At 49.8% G+C, this 25,250-nt stretch overlaps 1 protein-coding gene across 3 annotated transcripts in view; it reads left to right on the top strand.

Moving 5' to 3' along the window:
• Positions 1–25,250, top strand: part of RPUSD3 (RNA pseudouridine synthase D3) — a 62,430-nt gene that overhangs the window by 14,296 nt on the left and 22,884 nt on the right. For all 3 annotated transcript variants that reach the window (XM_086939289.1, XM_086939290.1, XM_086939291.1), the window contains exons 3-6: positions 1,518–1,655; positions 4,119–4,279; positions 5,983–6,027; positions 14,947–15,043. In XM_086939289.1, the coding sequence (XP_086795415.1) occupies positions 1,519–1,655; positions 4,119–4,279; positions 5,983–6,027; positions 14,947–15,043 (440 nt within the window). In that variant the 5' untranslated portion in view covers position 1,518. The remainder of the gene's footprint in view (positions 1–1,517; positions 1,656–4,118; positions 4,280–5,982; positions 6,028–14,946; positions 15,044–25,250) is intronic.

Here is a 25,250-nt window from a genome sequence, read left to right as displayed (position 1 = left end):
TAAACCAGCACCGCCTCTCCCCTACCTCCTCCATCGCCGAGGAACGCGCAGGAATGACTGACAAAATGCAAAAAAAAATAAAAATAGCCGGAAACGCGATAATGAATCCCGCCCCTCCCGGACTGGTGACCGGACTCATGGTTGCCATGGTGATATTTTAGAAAATACACTTGCGACACAGTAAGTCACGTCACCCAGTCCTCGAAAAGGCGGGATCACAGCCGGACAAATCATCCGAACACAGGCTTTGTCCAGTGGCAGGCCTCCGTTTGGCGAGGCCGGCCAATGAAAGAAGGGGTGTGGTTTCATGCCCCTTCTTGCTAACAAGAACTCTCGCCTGCGACAGCGCATGCGCTGCAACGCAGGCGTTCGACCTAAAAACCGGGGTTAAAAGAGTGCATTACTATGCTAAGATGTACTTTACATCAACAGTAATTTAGACTCTGTTTCCAAAGATTTCCTTCATAGATGCTTTTAAAGTAAGGACTTGAAAATAACTGGTGATGTTGTTCTCCCCAAAGACTTCGCATATACAATGAGTCTAAGGGCCTTATGTATCAACACATTTTCCCATAGACACAGATTGGACAAAACCCTTTGATACATCTGGCCCTAAAACACTACCGAGAAAGGTGACACAACATGTGTTTGCAGTAGAACATGTGCTCAACAGCTCCTGCCTTAATACTTCCTTCAGAGTTCCTTTCTGCTGTAATGCCAAAGGGCAAAGCAGTAACACGGATACTGTAAACTAGAGGTGCAAGTGCCTTAGCTTTTTTTCCCCAGTAAATAATTATAAAGTGAAATTCTTGTGTCTTAACTGTCACATGAGGTTAGCTTCATCCACTGTTGGGGATTGGTGAGGGCTAGATGAAGGTCAGATATGCCTTATTATATAAAAGCAAGGAATCTTAGAAAGATATTTTACACATCACTAGAAGAGCCTAATGGCTATAATTCCCTAGATTTTGATGCCCTAAGCACTAAACTCGTATCCGATCAGATTACACCCTGGAAACAGTCGGGTGTTTTGAAGATGCCCAGAGAAGTGTACGTTTTCAGGACACTGGGGGTTGGGGGGGGAGTATGCTGGGATGATAGTGATTTAAGAGCAGTGCAGACATAATGCTGTAGAGTACTAGCAGCTGGATTTTATCGGTCATAATGGAGAGTTGTATTGCAGCATCAGTGTTTGAAAAATCAAGACTTCAAACGTTTTTTTAAGCTGAATTTATGCACTATTGAGACCGTCATCTGAAGGTAATTGAACCTAAGGGATCAGTGCCTGCCCAGACAAAGGCTCAAACCTCACCTGTTCTGTCTCAGCCTTGCATCACAAGGTCAGTACAGCAAGTTCCATCAATTGCCACAATTAAGCCACCTATTATTTAAATACCTGAGAAATGCTAAGTTTGTGGTTCACGATGCACTAAAACCATTACTATTAAGGAAGTGCTTCATTGCCTTTTAATAGCAGTTACTTCCATCTTTTTTTACTGGAGGATTTCTTCCCTTAGGATGAATTGTTTCACTAAGTATTTGCCAGCGGCTGTTAGAACATGGGTGATTGTGGTGCGATGTCTCCGCCCTCCGTTTGACCGATGTGGTAAACTGCAATCAACTTCTGTTAATACAGCAACAAAGAGAATGGCCAGGTAAGTACAACCGAGGACATAGAACACTTGCTGTGTACTTAATTGCCTGTGGGCTTATATTATTTGCTTATTCATGTTTCCTATATCTCTGGAAGCTTGAGTTGCTTGACAGAAAACATACATTCCCCAATAGGGTTTTTGAGGGTTGGACGGGGGCTGTGTTGCGAATACAAAGAAATCTTGATTACTCCATTTTAGATCAAATGATAGTTGTAAGCCTTTTATCCAGAATGTTTGAAAGGTCCGCAGGCATGCAGCTGTTTCGAGACAACAATGACTGAAAATGTAGTAAGCTGCTATTGAAGTACTGCATATGGCATGTTATAATTGGAGTTGTCGGGGATGCTGCAAATTTCATTATAACTTCATTTCTTTGGCCCACCCTTGAGTAGAAGTTGTGGGTTTGTTCATACTATTCACGCCCTTTGACTCTGATAGGATGGGCACCAGGTCTGGCTATTTACATAATTTAACCATGTTATTGCTACCAGCAGACTGTGGAGCTCCTCCTTCAGAAATCTTCTCTTCAAGAAGCCCCTGTCCTATAGGTAATGCAAGGTATAGTTTGGATTACATTCAGAAATCACACACCTGACTGCAATCAGCGCAGCAACGGTGGCATGAGTCGCTCGTCTATTAAAGACCGGCTTTAGTCCGCAGCTGTAACCTATTCACTGGTACTTTCAGCTGCCTTGTCCTTTGTTTGGATGGCCAGGTCACCTACCCCTTCATTGTTCTGTTTCTGCACTCCTCAACAGAGCTATTGGGGCATCCTCCTACTAAGGTGGGTTTTTAACCACGGTTGTGCAGACCGCGCTATCTATCCAGCCCAACTTGGTTGTTATTTTAACAAAACATCCAATCCAGGCTTTTCAGTACCTACAACTGCATGTTGATTGGACAAGCAGTCCAAAAACAAAGATAGACTGACTTGACAGAGTTCAGGTTATACTCTGGCCATCTCTCTAAAATGTAATATTCGGCAGTAGGTGCCTGCCCTTGAAAACGAAACCCATGCATGATATTCCCAATGCATTTTTATATTATCTAAGTACACAGCAAGGAACACCAAATGTATTAAGACGTTGACCGATATGGTGGCAGTTGTTTTCCTTACTTCATGTGGGGTGGGCGAGGAGAGGGTCCTCTCGGATTGGTGTCTCCTTCCTGGCCTTGTCATTTACATGCTTTGGAAAGGCCACTTTCGAGTTTGTTCTTTGCATTCATGACATCACGAAAAAGAGGAAAGTGATCATGTCTTTTGAACTGACTTATCCAATTTTCATAAAATTATAAATATAGGATATTAAAAAAATACTCCCAAACCTGAGTTACTGAATTTTTATACTAGCAGCCCGTCCCGACGTTGTCCGGGAGCAATTAGGCTTCAGGGCCCCCGCCCGCCCCGACGTTGTCCGTGGGTCCCCCGGAGCCTTCCTCCATATATTGCAGTATTATACCTCTATGTTTACTTTGTATGCTTTTATAACCTGCACACGTAACTTTTTCCTCCTGTAATGCACCGTTTGGCTCACCTTTGTAATGCTCCGTTTGCTTCTTCTTGCTCACGATGTACGCTTTTGTAACCTGCACACGTAACTTTTTCCTCTTGTAATGCACCGTTTGGCTCACTTTTGTAATGCTCCGTTTGCTTCCTCTTGCTCACGATTTTCATTTTTGCTTCATTTTTCCGCCTCTCACCGCTCCTAAATAAATAAATAAATAACCTACCTCATCCGCTGCTCACCGCTCCTCCCCGCCTGTCCGCCGCTCCTCACCGCCTGACCGCCGCTCCTCTCCCGCGCAATGTCCGCCGGTCCTCCTCGCGCTCCTGGACGCCGCGCCTCCCCGCGCTCCTCACGTCGGGCACGCACGTCACGGCCGGCACTTCTTCCAAGGGACTACTTTTTTTTTTGGGTACATTTTTTAAATAACATATTTATTACGTTTATATAGCCTATGTCCATCTGCACACCCTGACGATTACAACGATGTATCGGGTGTGTGGATTGGCGCTGTGGTTCCTGAGTTTACCCGCCTCAAAGGTACAAAGTTCTTCCTTTATAATAGTAGTATAGATTTTGGATTGGGGGATTTTTAAAAAAAACATCTATTTGTTCAATGGACAAAATTCTACTGATATAAACGTGTCCTCTAAGTAAATCCACTTGTCCAACCTACTCTCTAAATCAATTTTAAGAAGCAACACAGAAACATTAATATTTTCTTTTCAGTTATAATGAACTGACAGTGTTTTGAAACAATGATAATTTAAAACTCCTTTTTTTGTGTGCAAAGTATCTTCTTATTCACTCAACAAGTATTGACACACAACAATAAAAGCTCTTAAATCATCAACTTTAGTTGTTTTTTAAGCAAAAATCGTTATTTTCTTTGTAGTAGAACAGCATATATTTTTTCTATACAATACATTTTTCTAAAAATGCTTTTGTTGCTCTGCAGGAGTGGAACCAATCCCCAGCCACATAAAAAAACAGATAAAAGGCTGGTTTCCCCAGTGGTGGGTGGCAGTATCCTGAAGGAACCTGGCATCACCGACCTGAGGAAGCTGACGAAGGATGGCCTGGTGGAGCTACTAGCAAACAGTGTTGTATATAAGAAAGGTATGGCTGTTGTATACGTTTACAGGCATGATGTGAGAATACTTTCTAATGTGTGACATAATGGTTTCTAAATGTGTAAATAGTCTTTGCTTTTAATGTTTGTTGATGTTTGTTTAGCCTTGTAAATATTTGCAATCAATGTCTTTTTCTGTCAGCAATTCTTTGAAAATATAAAAAATACAAAATGATTGATACAAAATAATGGTGTCTAGGGAAGCGACAATAAATTGGTTTCTTACCCTGTATCAAAAAAACGTATTGAGTCACTTTGGTTTGGGTACTTTGTGTTGTTCACTATTGATATTAGGTCTAGCCCTCACCACATAAAGGACCTAACCCCTTTTGTTGCCATATTACAAGGGCATGATAGTCACTTGCATGGCTTTAAGTGGGGTGGGTCGAACTGAGCTTCTGACCCGGCAGTAATTAAACATCAACCTTATAATGGATTCCTTTTGGGCATTATATTTTACCGACAAAAACACTGATCATTGTCACACTAATGACCTTAAAATCTTCTTTAGGTAATAATGTCAGCGATGCAGCCCCTGGTTCCATTTCCTAGTTTTCGTCAACTCTCATTCCCCTGTTGCTTTCTCACTCCCCTGTTTACTTCTGTAAAAATATTTATCTTAACATATTAATCTTATATAGTGCATATTGTGCCTTAAGGTTTCTGGGTGAGTTCATGTTGTATGTGGGTGTTCGATGGGCACACTGTTCATATCTAAGGGTAATAAAGATGTTCTGACTTCATGCACGCCCCATCCTTGGACCTATTCAATGGTGTACAGAGCTGTGGTCATATATGTGCCAATTGTAATTATATTTCTATGGGAACATGTAATAGAGGTACACATCTGCCTAAATATGATGAGCACCAAAGGAAAATAAAATCCAATGCTAACTGATGGATGGGTTGTGTGTGGGGGGTGGTGAAGTGGAGAAGATGAGGCACTATGTTTAGGAGAGAGCGTAACGGTGGTGCTGCAGAGGAAAGAGATGTGTGTGTGAGATATGTACATTTCAGAATGATGCTGGGAGAAAAAGGCAATACGTGTCTGATAGAGTGAGAGGTTGCAGCCGAAAGTGATATAAATGGGAGAACGATAGTGATGGAGACCTTATGAATACCACTACCCCTTCCAAAGACCTCGGTAATGTTAATTTTACAGTTTCCTATTTTCATGTTTGAAATATGTTAAAATTCTAAATAATCACAACAAAAACTTTGCTGTTACTCATTTGTTTGATACTGCTAGCAAGCATTAGGAAAGCCAATAAGTTTGAGGTTTTAGTGTATATTTTTGTTCTGTATGCCTGGATGCAATAACAGAAAACTCAGAGGCACTCAAATACTGTTCATTTACCCCACTGTGAGAAACACAGAATTTTAGGTCGCATTTAAGCCACTCCCCTGATTGCTTAGCCCATGCCTCTTGGAAAGGATTACTAGTTATGCTTCTTTGGCCACGCTCCCTCTAGAGACCACGCCTTTTTCTTCCCAGTTACAGCACTATTTAGGGGCACTCTAATACGGTGGATGAGATATCGGCCTAGTTTTGACATACTTTGTCCGAACAACTCTAAATAAGTCCCTTCGTCCTCTACAACTTTGCTCACAAACATTCATGCAGATTTACACCAGTAGTTACTGATTGAAAAAATGGAAATAACGCTTGACTCTTCTTTCTGTGTTTCAGGTGTTCTTATGGCTGTCAGCAAACCCCCTGGATTGTCCATTGCAGGTACAGCTCCCCATATTTTCACCATCAGATGGCTCCAATAAAATCTGCATTTGTGTATCTGTGTACTGTTTTATGTCTAGTTTTTCAACATCACAATCAATGTTTTTTTTTTTTTTTTATATATATATTTTTATTGCAGGAATCAGTAAATCAGTACAGTAGCGACCAGCATTGTATTATAAGCAACATATACAGAATAAAGCCCTCTGGCCCCCCTCCGTAAAGTCTGTACACAGCCAACCGGCCCACAACCCTGGGGTCGGGCGGCGAAATGCAACAGGGGTCAGTAGGATGCTGGAGCTGGTCCGGATAATACACTGTCCGTCACTGTCCGTCATCTGCTTTTCCAAACAAACCCAAAACCCCCAAAATAAACCCCCCCTCAAAATACCTACTAACTGTGAAACCCCCCCCCCCCCCACCACCAGCGCCAGGGAGCTTATCAACATAGGATCTACTATTTGACCCACGGGGGAAGGTAATAGGACTGTCAGTGCTGACGTTCATCGGGACTCGGGGCGAGTCGCTTCTTCACTTTCGGAGTCGCTGGGGGCACAATAATCCCTGAGGGCCTGCACCAGCATTTCCCACTCCAACGCGGCCTCCTGCGCCTTCTCATTACCCTGCCTCCAAGCCAGCTGATATCTCAGCGCGCTCTCTCCCGCCGCCCATTTCAAAAGCTCACTGTGCCATCTGCTGCCTGCCGGACCAGCTTGTGCCTTCCAGTTCCTGGTCACCTCTCGCTTAGCAAGGAGGAGCCCCAGGTCGATAAATTTACTGGAAATTTTATTCCGGGGGGTATGGGGGAACCAGTGTAAGAGCCCCACCGCCGCATCGAATGATAAGCGCCTCCCCGTCACCTCCTCCAGAGTCGTCGCTACCTCCTGCCAGTAGGACGTCAGTCCTGGACAGGCCCATAACATGTGTAGGAGGTCCGCCTCCTGAGCCGGGCATCTAGGGCATTCCGCTGAAGCCGTGGCAAAATAACGCCTGATCTTCACCGGGGTCAGGTACGCTCTATGGAGAACATAATAGTGGACCAGTTGGAAACGGGCGCTACGTGTGCCCTTCCAGGCCCGTCTCACCAACTGGGCCCAGGTCGTCTCCGGGATCTCCCTACCAATGTCCTCCTCCCAGCGGGTCCTCAATGTGGTGAGAGGAGCCAATCAACCTGCCGTAGAGGCAAGTGACCGCCTTCACCGTGCCCGCCGACATCATTACGTACTGGCACACCTGAGACAAGTGGGGTTCCTCCAGCCCGTTCTGCCAGTGTTCCTGGATCGCTCGTACAATGGCCGAGTGCAGCAGAAAGTCGCCCCGGGAGATCCCGAAGCGGTCAATGAGATCCTGAAAGGACAGGAGCGCTCCGTCCTCGTACAGATCACCGACGAGCTGTAAACCGGAATCCTCCCAGGCCGCCAATCGTGACCAATCCCCTCCGTGGGGGAGGGCCGTCAGCATCCCCAACGGTATTTCAGGCGCATATGGTGTTCTTAGTTGGCCTTTGGCGTGAGCCCGATTCCAACACAGTCGGATAGTCCGCTCCTCCATCGACAAGTCCCGCAGGACCAAGCGTTGTCGCAGCGCTATAAAGGAGAGAACATGCCTGGCCATACCCGTCCCTCTACCGTCTTCCGGGCCCCTGAATTCCCTGGCGATCTCCTGGGCGAAGGTCTGGAGCTGCGCCGCCAGATAGTACTTCTCGAAGTCCGGCACAGCGAGCCCCCCCTCGTCCTTCGGCCTCATCAAGGTATTGAGGGCCACCCGCCGCTGGCCCGTTCCCCAGAGGAACCCGACCACCATAGAGCGCAAGCGACGAAACGTGGCCGGTGGGACCCAGATCGGCAAAGTTCGGAAGTAATACAATAACCGGGGAAGCGCCACCATTTTGAGCAGGGCGATACGTCCCGCCACTGAGAGCGGCAGCGTGGCCCAAAAGTCCATGCAACCTCGGAGTGCTCGAATGCAGCGGGCAATGTTCCCATCTAGGAGGTCGGGTTGGTCGTGGTAAACGAATACCCCAAGGTACTTAAAGCAGTCGGGCTCCCATCTGATCTCCCTACTTAGCGCAGGGGGGGGGTACCCCTGCGTACCGGAAAAAGACAGGTCTTAGACCAATTCACTCGGAGGCCTGAGACCGCTCCGAACTCCGTGAGCGCCAATTCCGCTCCCCGCAAAGCGTCGACCGGGTCCTCCAGGAAGAGCAACAGGTCGTCCGCATATAGCGAGACATAATGCGGGCCCGCAGCCGTCCATAAGCCCGTATAGTGGGCTCCCGAGCGAAGGTGCATCGCCAGTGGCTCCACCGCTAGCGCAAAAAGAAGCGGGGACAAGGAGCACCCCTGCCGCGTGCCTCGTTCCACCGGATACCGCGATGAAATCAATGGGCCCGATCGGACCCTGGCCGAAGCAGAAGCATAAAGAACCGCGGTCCATCTGACAAATCCCTCCCCGAGGCCGAATCTCCGTAACACCGTGCAGAGGTAGTCCCACTCTAGGCTATCAAAAGCCTTCTCCAGGTCCACCGACAAAACTACCGGGGACGGGGCATCCACAAATGGTTCCCCAAGCAAGCGGAACAACCTTCGAATATTCATAGTCGTGTTCCGCCGTGGGATGAAGCCGGCCTGGTCCTCATGCACTAGGGAACTCATATGTCCCAGCAGCCTCGAGGCCAAGATGCTGCTCAATATTTTGTAGTCCACCGTCAACATTGATAGGGGACGGTAGGACCCCGGGTCGGATGAGTCTCGGCCCGGTTTGAGGAGAGGAACCACCAACGCTTCACACATCGAGCTCGGGAGTCGCCCCAACCTCTTCGCCTCCCTGTAGACCACCAGTAACCGAGGGGCTAAGAGGTCAGCGTAAGCTGCATAGAACTCCACTGGTAGGCCATCTAGGCCCGGGGTCTTGTTCCTCGCCATCCGTTTGATGGCCCCGCGGATCTCCCCCAAGTCGATATCGGAACCCAGAGTTTTCGCCACTTCCTGCCCTACTGTGCGGAGCTCCAGTGGGCGAAGATAATTATCAAGCCGGTCTGGGTCACGTGCGGAGCGACTGCGGTATAAACATTCATAATAATGCCGGAAGCAACTAAGAATCTCCGGTTGGGTGCATACCTCGGTCCCGTCTGCCCCACGCATATTTGTCGTCGTCTGGGACTGGCGCGTAGGGTTGGCCAACCACGCCAGCAACGCACTCGACCTGTCTCCCTCCGCGATAGACCGGACCGTATAGGCCTTATAATCAAAACAGCGGAGCCGTTCGACCTCCACCGCTACCCTCTCCCTCGCCTCCACCGTTTGTGCTTGCAATTCCGGGTGTCCGGGGCGGCTAACTTCAAGCTCGCGGAGTGCCCGGTCCGCTGTGTCTAAATCAGCCAGGATGACGCGCCTCATGCCCACCTTCTTAGAGATACAGTAGCCCCTCACCACTACCTTAAAAGCGTCCCATTCGAACGCCCTAGTACTCGCGGAGTCGCTGTTGGACGCAAAATAATCCGATATTCTCTCCCCCAGGTCCGCCTTGAAGACACTGTCCTCGAGGATCTCGGGTCGCATCTTCCAGGTGGGTACCGCCGGCGTCCCAGGAAACCAGCGAATGTCCAGTAGGAGGGGGTTATGGTCCGAGATGGTCCTCGATAAGTACTCTGATCGGACCGCTGCCGAAACCAGTTCGGGCGAACCAAGAAAGCCATCTAGCCTGACATGCAACTCATGGAGGCTCGAGAAATATGAATAATCCCTAGATGCGGGGTGATGCGCCCTCCAAATGTCCGTCAAACCCCAGCGGGTCTGCCAATCCTGACGACCCTTAGCCGTGCGACGGACCGGGGAATCGGGGAGCGGGGGATGCGAGCGGTCTATGTCCACATCCACTACGGAGTTAAAGTCTCCCCCCAAAAGGAGGGGCCCGGCGAAAAAGTGGGCCAACGAGCCCGATAACCTGGAAAGGAAGGCAGTCTGGTCTACATTAGGAGCGTACACACAGCAAACGTTCAGGTCCCTCCCTCCTAGAGTGCCTGAGATGGCCACGAAACGCCCCTCTGGATCCAACACTGTCCTCGTGACCTGGAAGGGGACCCCTGCCCTGATCCATATTAGCGCCCCCCTGGCATAAGCAGAGTACGACGTGGAAAAGACCTGCCCCCGCCATCTACGCTGAAGCGCCGCCCCTTCCGCCTTGTTCAGATGCGTTTCCTGCAGCAGCGCCATTTGCACTCCCCTACGCACTAAATAAGCATGGACCTTGTGGCGCCTGGACATAGTGTGAAGCCCCGTCACGTTCCAAGTAACACATTTCAAGTTAGCAACATCAGCCATTGTCCCAGATTGTTCTTGCACAGTCCCCCCATCCGGGTCCCCACAAAGAAAAAGCATCAATCCTCCCAGCGCTGATGGCGGCCATTTTCCCCAACCAAAACCAAACCACCCAAGAACCAACAAAGCCCCCCCCCACCCACCCCAGAACAGGACCCAAACTGCACCATCTAGATCCCATCCAAACCTCGTCGTACATCAACCCCAGAACCCCCACTAATCCTACGGTCGCCACCGTAGGAAGGCCTTATGGGCCAGGTGCGGGCTGGGCGGAGGCAGTGGGCCCTCGTCGCCCAGGCCACCAGGACTATAACAAGCCCCAAACAGTGTCAAAACCTTCCGGGGCAAAAGCAGAGGCCCCCCAACCCTCTCTCCCTCGTTGTCAGCAATAAAGGACGGCAACCGCCTCCCCCCTGCCGGGCCCCCACCCAAAACAAGGCAGTATACCCCGTTACCCTTGTCCATCTAGAAGGTCCTCCACCGATTTCGGTGTGATCACCGGTGTATGGGTACTATCTGCCACTGAATCCTCAGAGTCCGACGGTGCCCCCTGAGCACCCGGGTTTTCTTCCTCCTCGATGGCTTCGTCTCTTGCTCCCGACAGTTCCGACAATACTTCCAACACTCCCCTCCGTTCCGATGATGTCTCCGCAGTCGAGGGCCCTCCCGTGCGGCCGCGGCGATTCCTGACCCTCTTGGATCGCCTCCTTTGTTCCGGCTCATCCGCCTGTTGGGACGAGGAGCCAAAACCATCTTTCCCTGTCCGGTACAGTTCGAGCCAGTCACAGACCTCCTCCGGGGTGTCGAAGAACTGGGTTTTGTCGTCGACAATGATGCGGAGCCTTGCAGGATATAGGAGTGAATACTGAATGCCCTCGCTCCTGAGTTCGCGCTTAACCGCTAGAAAGGAGAACCGCTTGCGCTGCGTCTCGTAGGTGTAATCAGGGAAGATGTTCACCTGACTGTTCGCAACTTGGAACGGGCCATTGTGCCTGGCGGCATTGAGGATTAAATCCCTGTCCCGAAAATGCAGCAACCGCGCCACCACCGGCCTCGGGGTACGTCCCTGCTGTGGGGGCCGTGCTGGGACTCTGTGGGCCCGTTCTAGAGTGTAGAAGGAGGACAGACCCTCCGGGACCACCGTGTCTCGGAGCCAGGTCTCCAAGTATCGCACCATGTCGCCATCCTCGATCTTTTCCGGCAGGCCCACCACTCGGATGTTGTTCCTCCTGTTGCGGCCTTCCGCATCCTCCGCCCTCCGTTCGAGGGTCTCGATTCGGGATAAGGCGTCTTTATCGTCGCAGCCAAGGTTCGCTGCGCCGGCTCCAAAGTTTTCACCGTGCCCTCCACCTCCTTGACCCGGTCTGAGAGTTTGCCATGGTCCGCCCTGAGGAGGCCCAGGCTCGTCGCCACCTGAGCAATGTCCTGTTGGAGGGCCGATCTCGTAGCCTCTATCGCCTCTAGGACACGGTCGAACTGTTGCTGCAGTGGCGCGCTACCAGAACTTTTTGGGTCCCCATGCTCCTCTTTGTCCTGGGCTTCAGAATCCGAGGTGGTCTGGTTGGATCCCTTGGCTCCTCTAGGTTTCCCCATGCTGCCAGGGGCACTCCGTGAGGGTCCCGGAGTAGGTGTCTCCGTGTACAGGTGTCGATCACGACCTTCCCGGGTGCTTGTCCTCAATTCGGGTATGGGGGATCTCCTTCTCCAGGGCCTGTGGAGACTCCGCCGCTTCGGCTCACGCCACCGCCACGACGTCCGAGGGCACCGATGAGGGGGCGGAGACAGCCGTCGCCGAGTCGGGCAGACCCGTTCACCCACTATAGCCCCGGGGTGAGGGCCACCAACTCCCTCGGATGATCTGTGGCGCCAGAGTGTCGCGCCTCCCATGTAGTTGGACTGGCCAGGAAGACGTAGCTAGTTGCGGAGTCGCGAGGCGGGCCACCGCTTGGATCACAGGGCGTCCGCTCCTGGTGCCCTCCAGTGCGCGGGCACCCGTCCGGCCGTCCAACCGAGTGCAAATCCGTTGCAAAAGGTCCAATCCTGTAAATGTCCAATGTCCAGAACAACCGAGGATGGCGAAGCCGGGCGCCAGTCGACACCCGCGACACCTCTTCAACTCAGTAGTTTCGATCAGGGGGACAAAGGAGTCCGGGCGCCATGTTGGGTCGCACTCCGCAACTCCGCAAACTTCGGTATTACTTCGGAGCAACCCTCGTCCAAGCTCCACCAGGGCCCCCGGCAGGTTGCCGTCGGCACGCTCAGCAGAATGCGGGGTCTGGGGTGCCCCGCAGCCTCCGAATTTCAGGATAATCTCGGGCTTAGTCCCGGAGCCGAGCTCTCAGGCGACCATCGCCATCGGCGCCCAAGCCACGCCCCCCATCACAATCAATGTTTGCACAAATGTTGGGATGGGCCAGTTCTACTGGAGGCCTAACCATCCCTAAGACCAATATGAGCTGATTAACACACATCAGCAAACAAACATTATCTTGACGTTTGTTATTTAACTGCCGCAAACCACTTCTGCATCTTTGAACTCGCTGAGCCTTAAAATTTGGTCAATCTGTTTGATAACACAACCCCTTCAAATTAGAACACTTTACAAAGGGGAAGGTGAATTACTGACAGTAATACACTACTTCAAGACTTGCATGTTGCTGGATCCTTGGGACAGAGTGCTCACAACAGAATGCAGCGCCACAGAGTGCACAAACAACACCAATTCATTGGTTGCTCAATGATAGAGTTCCTGTCTTCCAGAGATTTGCTAATGAAACACTCGATCCAGGCTAGTTTTCGAATGGCCATCAACACTGCACACTGTGCACACAAAATAAAATCTTAGCACAGTGTGTGCACAGAAGTAAAATCTCAGCCATTGTTTTTGATTCAGAGCTAACCTTTGTGTCCCAATTAAATGTAGCCGTCAAATTTCAATTATGATAAAGATTCACCTGAAGTGCCCACCTTTTAGAACTAGCAAGAGCCCTGGTGTATTTGAGGCAAACGTTTTGCAATGTAGCCAATACCGGCTTTTCTAAAAAAAAACAGCCTTTTACAGAAAAAAATAAGGCCAAGACCAAAGCAGCTAGATTGAATGTCAATTAGTAATGTTTGGGTGTCATATCTGCTTTTAAAGCCTTCTTGTGACTGACCGGTGCGATTCGGCCCTCCAGACGTCTGTAGTAGTTCCATTCAACACTCATAGGTACCTGACCCGGAACCCCCCATAATTATCGCATCGGTCTCCTCTGTAGACTCCTTCCGCGCCATTAGGTGTTGGAGCCCGGAACCTCCACGTTTAATTACCGTGGACACAATTTTGCAGCCTTCGAGGTTAATCCACAATTGGCTTCCTCGGTTCGTCAGCCTAGGCTTTTAAATCCAGGCAATACAATGGTTGTCCCGATGATGATCCTTGATTTTAACAGGATTGAAACGCTGTTGACAGTTAATGTAGTCTAAACAGTAGTTCACTATTATGTGCCATAATTGCGTTTTTTCTACATGAGTCAAGCTAAACTGATTCTATCCACTTCTAGCTGCTCACAAATTGTGTAAATTGCCTGAGAAACTCCCTACCCCTTGTATTTTGTATAGTGTTTGTCTAGCCTTGTTGGATACAGGATTGTGTTCCACTGTATATATGTATGTTTGATATTTCCTCATTGCATCATCGATTAAACCTGAGGTCCGGCTGGACTTCCTTTTGATTATAGCGTAGATTGAGGCCTATAATTACTTAACATTGTACCTCCTTTTGTCAAGGACCGTTGTTGCTCATTTATTCTTGTGACTCACAGTGGAATCCAGGATCAATGTAAAAAAACATATACATTAGGCCCAAAAGGCAGTGGTCCCTATATAAACTTGGGTCTCACAGCGCACCTGTTAGAATCCTGAATAGGCAAACTCCCACATGATCTTCCAGGCAAGATTCAAAAGGCAGAAGACTAGGGTGATCTTTGGCTATTTCTAGGGTTTGAGCGCTCTGCTCTGTCTGTATTTTGTGGACAAAATCGTGCTTTTTAAGCTTGCAAACTGTTCAGATTTTCAGACCCATTTTCTGTTACTACCAACTAGATGCAAATGATTTGGAAGAAGCTCCCTGCATTTTCAAGACTCTATTCTTTGGAACTCGTCACTTTTGAGAAGAGGCTGACTTCAGGAAATTACACAAAGACCTCAACACCCACCTCTTCCGTCAAACATTTTAACTTAAATCAGCTGAGCTGGTTCATCCTTCTCTTCTTCCTCTTGTTTATCACAAGCAATTTGACGCATCATTTGGCTGCTCTACAGAACCAATTGATACATTCGTAGTAATGATCTTGATAATAGTGAAGTAGTTCTGTACCCGAGCTGCGTTTACATAGTAGTGAAAGTTTCACCTTTTGGCTATTTTAGAAAAGGCAAAATGCATTTCCAAAGTTTAGACTCTGGGTGCTGCAGAGGAACGTCAACAAATTACTGATCAATGAATGCTATGTGATAGAATGTGGTGCATAGACTAGGGGGAGGGAGGTGCGAGGCAGGGGTAAAGAAGCCCAGACTTCATTTGCCCTCAATATGATGATTTTGTGTCTTTCCATTGTTACAGGTGTGGAGTCCGAAGTCACTCTAATGTCGCTGCTTCCTTATTTGGCCTTACGACTTGGAGTCTCTGAAGAGCTGCATGTAGTTAAAGCTGCAACAAAGTATGTAAAAAGCTGTGGAGTAGACCAATAACATGCACTTGTTCACTCTTGACCGAAAAAGTATCAACCCATTTACTTGTTCTAGATGAGCTGCTGGAGACTGCGAGAACGGGGTTACTTTAGATTCTAACCCAAAATCTGGCATCTTCTTTTACAGTGATAGTTTGTGTTTGACTTGTTACCACACGTTGCCATTTATTACCTACTTAACTCCCCTTTCTCGTCCCAGTACTTACAGAATGAGGATGGAGCGTGCAATGTTGCTCTGACTATTTCATTGGAGGATTTGATCCCAACATGTCATTTGTATAGAATCATTAACATTAGGTATGTAACATTACACATTGAGTTGGCTTGTATCCTCTTTGGTGTAGGGACTAGGTCCTAGGCATACTACTTGGTTACATCTTAATTTAGTAAGAACTGGGATAACAAAGGAAGGGAGGGATGAGGAGGTTCCAGATGGATCACTTGTCAGTAATATTCAGTCTTCTGATTCTTCAATTTCTGAGATCCCTCTCTCCCCTGATCAGCATCCAGCTCTGTTTGAATTTGTAAGTTGGAAAGGACCAATAGTGGGTTAGGTTTTGTGTAGAAGAGGCTTGGTGGTTAATACCAGTATGCATAGCATTGTTATTGGTTATAGGGGTGCTTTTGCAAGGCCATTGACTACTGAAAAGAAAAATGGGGATTATTGGAGTAATGGAGGTTATTGGTAAGTGGTCTGGGGATGGTAAATCTATGCAGTTATTCAAACCGGTCACCTTCAGTTTTTTTTTTTTAAAACAAATGTTATTAATTTTGTCCATGAATGGTACATTACATTGCCAAACAGTTCCAACATACATCAGTCTTACTCATAAACCTGCCCATTCTATCATTCGGGCACTCCCAACACTGTAGTATGTGAGCCTAATAACGCCTAAATCCTACCAAAGTAACCTCAGTGCCCTTCATTGTACTGTAAGCCCCAATACTCCCCACAATAGACCCTAACGTAACTCCCCTAGCCGCCCTCCTCCCCCCACCAGTGTATGTTACTATACCCAAACCGCTAGATCGAGTGCTAGAAGATGTCTCCCGCTACAGCAATACATATGATTCTTGTGAGGTGACTTCCCCCTGCTCAACCCCCTCTGCTCGTCTTCTCTCTGTGCAAAGATCAGCTAATGATTGAACCAACGCCTCCCATGCGTTCGCTACCTCCAACGCCTTCTCGTTGTTTGACCTACTTAAGCGCCTGTTGATATCTGAAGGTACTCTCACTTTGCGCCCATTTCTGGAACTCTGCTCTCCATCTCCCACTACTGGGACCCTCCCTGGACTTCCAGTGCCTCGTAATTTCTCTCTTAGCTAATATTCAGCCCATATCGATGAATTTGCTTGTTATCTTAGTTTTAGGTGTATGTGGAAACCAGTGCAGTATGCATGTCGCAATATCATAATTAAGGCACCCGGTTTTCGGTTTAAACGGATTTTTACATATAAATACAGACGGAAAACGTTTTGTTTTTTTGCCTGTATTTATATATAAAAACGGGAATATACTTAAAAAGCAAATGCTCCTCCTGCCTCTGTGCTTCTCAGTAAAATACGAGTGAGAGATGCACAGAGGCGGCTAAAAGAAACAGGAATCTGCTGCCCTAAAACTGCTCCAGAGGTGGGGGGAACTGGCAGCGCTGTGTTTGCAGAGACACTCCAGCACCCCTCACAGCGGCAGTTCACGCATTCTAATTGTTGGAGCAGGGCAAGCCATAAGAGGTGTGATAACACCCCAGGACATCGGCTGCTGTTCCAGCAACCTTTTGTTTCTTGTTGAATGAGAGGGGGAAGGAGGTTGATGTAGCAGGGCAGGGGTCAGAGGTCCAAAAGTAGCGAGTGATAGATTTTAATATTGTATGCATGCTCAGATGTACACCTGAATAAATGTACACATAAAAATGTTGCATATAATGTATGCATATGTACAGTTTATTTTTTAGATCTATTTCTGCCTTGGTGGAGGTAAGGTCCCGTGTCTGAGCACTGGCAGGCTATTCATAGAGTTCCCCATCAGTAGTTCAAAGGCTGGCTTGTAAAAAAACTAATGAGACTGCTCTCTGGTATTTGCTTAAAGTCTGTCCTGAGCTTCAAGTTAGCAGCTTCCATTGACATGATTTTTTATTCCGATGGGTTTCCATTAAAAGGTGAAACGACTATTAGAAATGAAGACTGAACATTCTCCCCACGCTGCAGAGTTTTACCGTCGATTGAACTCTGTACCTTTTTGTCTGATGAAATGAAACTATAATAGGAGACATCGAGATACATGGAAGGACGGAGACAATGCAGGGCTCCCGGGGTCGGGGTTAATGTGCATAAAAGAGGCTTTAGGCTGAATTCTGGGGAAAAACTTGTAGCTCCATGAGCCAGTAAAGCGGACGAAAGACAGTATTTCCAAGTGTGATTTGTGTTGTCGAAAGCAGTGGGGCATAGTTTACCTCCACGATTTCACTTTTGTTCTACTCTCTTGAAGGCTTGTTCGTTGCTCGGTTCTCTTCTGTTGAAGGTGAAAATGGAGAAACAGTAGAACAGCTAAAAGCGAGGTCTGCCTTCCCGGGTGCAGTGCACAAACAGAAGGATCCAGGCTGCTGGCAGGGACGATGTTTAGAAAGCAGTGAGTGTTCACCACGCCGGGCAGAGTTAATTCAGGCATCCCCCATAAACACAGCGGAGAAGGGGTCAGTGAGAGAAGGCAGGAGGCCGAAAAGAGCACACAGGGAACACCAGAGTTTACATGTTAAAGGAAAAAAAACGAGAATAAAAAAGCTGGTAATAATGATGAAAGCATTTAACATATGTGTATGGCGGTTCATGAAGCGGGCACCATGATGATAGATTAAAAATAATATGAAACTAGGTGCCCCCCTTGGCGTCGCAGTGATAAAATATCCCTAGGCCAAAACAAAGTAAGTAGTCCTAGAACGAAAGAGTTAAATACTTGCTGCGTGTCAAAACAGTAGTTGGTCGGTGCTGCTTCCGATACATCGGAAGTGATGTATCGGAAGAGCCAACCAAAAATAGCCAGAAAAGAAGAGGAATGGAGGAGTTACCTAATGCAAGCAGCAGCCGGGATTACCCTCCGTATTCTGTTTACCCCAGGTCTTGCAGACTGACCTAAAACAGCAACAACAACCTAGTGCAAGTGTGCATGTCAATTTAAATAAATGTGGAAAAATACTAGCTTTAGCATTTTTTTTACTTGCGTCAAAAATAAATGTGGATAAATACAGATAAAATGACCAAAAAATAAATATGGATAAATACAGACGGAAATGTGAGAAAAATAAATACCATAAAACCGAGAGCCCTAATCATAATTAATTTGTCTGTCTGTGATCCCTCCCAATACGTCCCCGACGTCCTCCCAGTATTCTGTCAGCTTGGAGCATTTCCATAGCATATGCTCCAACTCTACCCCTTCACTCGCACACCGGGGGCATGCTGCGTTCTCTACCTGAAAATATTTCTTGATCTTGCCCGGGGTTAAGTATTCCCTATGTAATATAAAGAAATGTACTAGCTGGAACCGTGCATTCCTCGTGCTCTTCCATGCCCTGCGCACTATTTGACCCCATGCCGCCTCCGGAATAGGTTTCGCGATGCCTGCTTCCCATTTTAACCTCAGTGTGTCCAGCGGTCCCAGCCCTTCATTGAGCATTCTAGAGTATAGGCATGTCACTGCCTTAAAAGTCCCGGCCGCCATCACTATGTATTGGCATGCCATCGTCGTTGTGGGTTCAACAAGGCCTCCTCTCCAGTGTATCCGAAGCGCAGCATGGAGCAAGAACCCTCACCCAGGCAGGTCATACCTCTCCAGCAGCACCCGATAGGGTATTAGCTCTCCGTTCTCATACAGGTCCCAACTACCTGTATCCCTGACTGCTTCCATTCCAATAACGGCGTCCAGTCCCCCCATGAGGTAGCGCCGTAACCATCCCAAGCGGGATTTCAGGCGCATAAGGGTGCCGCACCCCAAGCCCTGCGGTGAGCCCGATTCCAGCACTGCTGCAACGTCTTGTCCTCCAGAGTCAGATCTCTGAGGTCTAGCTTTTGATGCAGTACAATAAAGGACAGCACGTGCCGTGGTATCTCCCGACCTCTAATGGCTTCAGGACCCCTGAATTCCTTTGCTATTGCCTGCGTCAACACTTGCAGTTGAGCTGCCAGATAATATAACTCAAAATCAGGAACCGACAACCCGCCCTCCGCCTTTGGCCTCATCAGTGTTACTTGCGCTACTCTCCTCCTACCAGAGCCCCATAAGAATCCTACAACCAGGGATTTTAACGCTCTAAAAATCGAACCCGGAATCCAAACTGGGAGCGTCCTAAAATAATATAACAATCTGGGCAGAGCTATCATCTTCAATAAAGCTATCCGACCCATCACAGAGAGTGGCAGAATTGCCCAAAAGGTCATACTTCCCTTCAATGCCCTCACACATCTCCCTTTGTTACCTTCCAACAAGTCACCAGTCTCATGGTAAATATGTACTCCCCAAGTAAGGCAGGCAAGTCGGCTCCCAGCGCACCTCCCTAGGCACCTGCAATGGTATTTCCCCAGCTTTCATAGGGAACAGACAGGTCTTGGACCAGTTCACCCTCAATCCCGAGACATTTCCAAACAGAGACAGCAATTCCGCCGCCCCACCAGTGCAGCACCTGCATCTTCCAGGAAGATCAACATATCATCTGCGTACAATGATATATATTGCTGGTTCCCCCTGTAGCTCAGGCCTCTGTAATACGCTCCCAATCTGGCTCTGGCTGCCAATGGTTCTATAGCTATGACGAACAATAACGGGGAAAGTGAGCATCCCTGTCTGTTTCCCGGGCCACCGTATACTGTGTCGAAATCAACGTCCCTACCTTTACTCTAGCCACCGCAGAGGTATATAACACCCTCGTCTAGGCCACAAAGTCCTCTCCTACCCCAAAGCGTCCTAAGGTCTTATATAAATATAACCACTCCAAACTATCGAACGCTTTTTCTATGTCCGCTGACAGTACCACAGGATGCGCCCCATCCGACTGAGCAGCCTCCATTAATCTCAATAGTCTCCGCACATTAGAGGCCATGTTCCTCATCGGAATGAACCCAGCCTGGTCTTAATGAATCAGGGTAGTCATATACTGTAACAAGCACCCTGCTAGAATCTTACCCAATATTTTATAATCTGTGGTCAACATTGAGAGCGGCCTATAAGAAGCAGTATCCTTCCCGTTCCTCCCCGGTTTCAACAGCGGGATCACCAGTGCCTCTCTCATAGAACTTGGAAGTCTACCCAGGGCTTTCGCCACCTGATATACCTCTAGCAACGTCGGAGCTAGCAGATCCACATACTGCCAGTAGAACTCCACTGGCAGCCCATCCACTCCCGGCGTTTTGCCACAAGCCATATGCTTGATGGCAGTCCTAATTTTTTCCAACGTTATGTCTCCACCTAGGTGTTTGGCTTGCTCCTCTCTAGTTGCAGGAGAGGCAGCACCTCCAAGAAGGCATCAATATCCGAATCATCTGCTACCGGTAAACTACTGTACAACGCCTCATAATACAGTGAAAACCGGGCCAGTATCTCATGTTGGGTGTATACCTCCTTACCCTCTCCAACCTCTAATGCTAAAATCGATGAGCCCCTCATCACGGGGTTGGCCAACCAGGCCAATAGGGTCCCCGCCTTGTCTCCCTCCGTGTGTACTTTCGCTAGGTAGGCCTTGTGATCAAAGCAATGCAATCTTTCTACCTCCACGGCTACTGCTTTCTTGGCTTCGGCCAGTTCTGCCTGTTTCCCTGGATTGCCAGGTCTCGCAAGTTCAGCCGCGTGCAATCTACTCTCAGCGCTCTCTACATCCTGCAACAAAACTTTCCTCACTCCTACGTGCTTGCTAATGCAAACTCCCCTAATTACCACCTTAAACGCGCCCCACTCCATTGCTCTAGTGGAAGCCGTACCAGCATTCTCATTGAAATAATGCATTATGCCGTCACCCACCTCCCTCTGGAATACCGGGTCAGTCAGCGTTTCAGGGCGCCGGCGCTAAGTGGGGATAGCAGAACTCGTCACCGCCCAATGTATCTTAACCATGAGGGGGTTTTGATCCGACAGTGTCCTGGTGAGATATTCAGAATGTACTATCGAAGGAGCTAACTGCGCAGAGCACAACACTGCATCTAACCGGACATGTAAATCATGCATCCCAGAGTAATCAGAATAGTCCCGGTTAAGTGGGTGCCGTTGACGCCATATGTCTATCAGACCCCATCTAGTCTGCCCTTCCGGCCTCCGTCCAGCTAATCGGACCACCTGAGAACCCGCCAGAGGTGGATGCGACCTGTCCAATGCAACATCCATGACAGAGTTAAAGTCCCCACCTACCTTTACCGTATCTGTAAGATACTGAGCCAGCCTACCGGGCAAACCTTCAAGGAAGCGCGCCTGTTCCACATTTGATGCATATACGCTACAGAATGCTATGTCCCTACAATGCAACCGCCCTTCTACAGCTACCAATCTACCATCAGGATCAATTGTCTGTTTCGTCACCTGAAAAGGTTTTCCTGCTCTGATCCAAATCTTTGCTCCACGTGCAAATGCAGAGTAGGCAGTACTAAACACCTGTCCCCTCCACCGCCGCTGCAGAGCCTGTGCCTCCGCCTTGGTACGGTGTGTTTCCTGGAGCAGTGCAATATGTATCCCTCGTGAATCTTGTGACGTCTCCTCATTGTGTGAAGTCCCCTCACATTCCAGGTGATGCGCTGTATATCAGGTAACGCCCCCATCCCTGCACATCAATGACCTCATTGTAAACCGCCCTCCTTTACACACACTAGTTACCTCCCTACCCCAACTAATCCCCAAACCACCCCTCAAACCCACCCCCCCAAGAACAGGACCTAGAACCAACTTGCTAGTCCCCATCCAAACCAATGCAACAGTCATCACACAACTAAGCCCAGCAGCAGTTACTGCCGGCATGCTGTAAGGGCTATGAGGGGTGCTCAGTGCCAACCGGAACTGCGCAATCCACAAATAAATTCCTCCCCCGAAACCCAAAGAAACTCTACCTCCCCCGCCATCGTATTAGTGAGCCATTGGGCCCCAAACAAGCAAACTGATTCACCCTGGCTTTAATCGAGAAAGAGGGGAGACCCCCCCCCTCCCCACCCAATCCAACACCAAACACTGTAACTCTCCCACTGCTACCATGTCCTCTTCAGATCCCCTCAGCTGCGGCTGCTCCACCCAGCCCATCTGAAGCGCCGGCCCTCACTCGTCCAGCATCCCGTCTGCCGTTGCAGGTGTTACCAACGGCAACTTTAGACTGTCCCCATCCGAAGCTTCAGCCAATGAACTGTCATTGGCCTTTTCAGAACCCGAAGTTCTCTGAGAGTGGGCCACCTTGTCCTCCGATAAAGCAGACACCACTGCCAAAGCATCCCGCCGTTCCAGTTCAGTTTGTGAGAGCGATGGCCTCCGCAGATCTCGCTTTCGGCGCCGGAGCCGCTGTGATTTACGCTGAGTCTGGCCCACCGAGGCTCCCGGAGACCCTTGATGCTGGCCGTCTTTCCCAGCTCTGTAGGCCTCCAGCCACTCCCATGCTTCTTCCGGGGTGTCATGAAAGCAAGTTCTGCCGTCCAACATAATTCTTAATTTAGCTGGAAAGAGCAAAGAGTACTGAATACCTTTTCCTCAGTTCTTTTTTGATTGCCAGAAAGGAGGAACGGCGCCGCTGGGTCCCCAAGGTGTAGTCCGGGACAGATAGACCTTGCTATTCCCCACATGGAAGGGGCCATCAGTGCGTGCCTTTTGGAGGAGCAGGTCTCGGTCACGAAAGTGCAGTAGGCGCGGGGCCACCCTTGCTGTGGGGGCCTACCCGGCACTCGATGCGCTCGCTCCAGAGTATAAAAGGAGGTCAACCCTTCCGGAGCCACCACTGTCCTCAACCATTCCTAAAGATAGCGTACCATATCCGGCCCTTCTGATTTTTCCGGCAGCCCCACCACGCGGATGTTGTTCCGTCGATTTCTCCCTTCGGCATCTTCAACGTGCTTTTCCAGCGCTGTCAGTCTATTTAGAGTTTGCGTCATTGCTACATGCAGTGTTTTATGAGCAGGTTCCACTTCCTTAATCGCCCCTTCCACCTGTTTCACCCTGTCCACTAATTTAGAGTGATCCGCCCTTAAGAGGTCAAGGCCCGTTGCAACCTGTTGCTGCAGTCCCGGGTCGCGAGGTGCCTCCCGTGCCGACTGTTCACTCTGGCTATGATGTTCAGTGTCGGAGTGTTGCGTGCCATCTCTCTTCCCCTTAGTTTCCCCCATTTCTCGGGTCTCCTGTGTCCCACTTATGCGTTAGAAATCCCAGCGGGCCACCTCAACACAGCCCAATCGCGGTCTAGCCCTCAGTGCGCACTGTACCAAGATGTCCGGCCCCGCGTCACAGCCCTACCCAGTCAACCAATTTGCCAGAGACAGAGGCCCATGAGGTTCCTTCCTGAACACTGGGATAGTCACCTAATACATAGGCGGCCCCACTTGCCCCGTCCATTCACAACAGATGTATGCCTAGCAGCTTCCTGGAAGCACCTTTGGTATGCTCCAACACGGCCTAGCACAAGTGCCAAGACGCGCAATAACTGCTGACCAGCACTCAGGCCCCGGCCGGCCTCCAAACGGTCAGGCTGTAAGGCCATGTCCGTCCTCCCACGGACCCAGTAGGCGCTACCCCCGGGGAGGGTTTACTCCAGTTCTCAGCACGTGTAATCGCAGCTGAGCAGAGGGGGGGGTCTCATCTGCGCCGCTCCTCTCCTCGGGGCCCCCTGCGTAGGCGGTGCCCCAATCCTCTTGTCCCCGATTGGGCACCCGTTGAAGGAGCTGAAGTTCCTGCCCTGCGGCTACCTGCCCGGCATACGTCCACCCTCAGCTTGTCATATGTGTCCCGCACCGCGCCCTAGTCCTCAGGCAGCAGTGCCCCCAATGTCTCGCCACTGCCTTCTCAATCCAGCACTCTGGGCAATACTGGCAATCAGCCACCGCATGCTCCCAGCTCTCCGGAGGGGGGGGGGGGGGGGGGGGGGGGGGGTCAAGTAGCCACCAATCCAGCCAGCCAACAGAAGCTCGAGTCCTCATGCGCCCCCGCTTCGCACTTGCGCCTGCCTCCAATCAGTGCTCCATCGGCGCTTTCACAGCGACTTGTGCCCCGCAGAGTCAGCAGTCCATATTCCCCCCCCCCCCCCCCCCCCCCCCCCAGCGCTCAATCCCGCGCTGTGCAGGGTGATGGGGCGCGGAACGAATCACCGCTGACGCTGTCTCAGATAATGTCCGCTCCTTGCTGCTACTCGGCGTACCTCTCCCTGCCCAGGCTCGCAGACAGCAGCGCCTCCGAAGCCCCGAGCCCACCTCCGTGACCTCCAGGCCCAGAGCGCGCTACAGTCCACTCACCAGTGCGGGTTCGGGCAGTGCCTCTCCGCTCGTCTCCTGGGCTCCTCCGCTGAATGCTCCTGCCATGCAACAGTGGCGCAACTAGATTCGGGGTAATTTCCAGTCCTCCCCTTAGCAGAAGACCCTGGCCGCCATTGCCGCTCACCACAAGTTCAGGCCGTCTCCTCCGAACCACCTTCCCCGAAGACACCGCTCCGGGGTTCGCTTGCTCGGGGGTCCCCCACAGGCCCTAGTCCCCTCAGGACGCCAAACAGCTGCCCCGCCGTCAGCAGCCGCGATCGCCATCTTCCACGATCCCCAGCTCCTCTTTGTGTCGCATCACCGCCATTTTGTGAACGCTCACTCCGGGTCTCTCTGGCTCAGCTGCTGCCCGTTTTCACGCTGTCCAGCCTCAGATATGTGTTCTAGCAGGGCCCCGCATGTCCCACGCCCGCTGCGTCGGTGGGGGGTCCGAGGGGGCTTTAATATCAGGATAAGTGCCGGTTTCTGGGCCGGAGCGCAACGCTCACACGTCTGCCCGCATTGGCTTCCAAGCCACGCCCCACCGGTGACCTTCATGCTGCACATCTCTGGACGGGCAATGCACTTACTCCCACTAATCGTCATCCCATTAGTCAGGAAAGAAAACTACTTTCAGAGAGTTCTTGACTCTTTCCAGGTGCTAGGCATTCCCCCTGATTAAGCACTTCTGCTTACGCGTTAACAGCTTTAAGGAATTTACTAATAG

The sequence above is a fragment of the Lissotriton vulgaris genome, chromosome 9 (genome assembly GCF_964263255.1).
Source record: "Lissotriton vulgaris chromosome 9, aLisVul1.2, whole genome shotgun sequence".
Classification (NCBI taxonomy): domain Eukaryota; kingdom Metazoa; phylum Chordata; class Amphibia; order Caudata; family Salamandridae; genus Lissotriton; species Lissotriton vulgaris.
The sequence above is the reverse complement of the archived record's forward strand: the minus strand, read 5'-3'. Positions and strand labels throughout refer to the sequence as shown.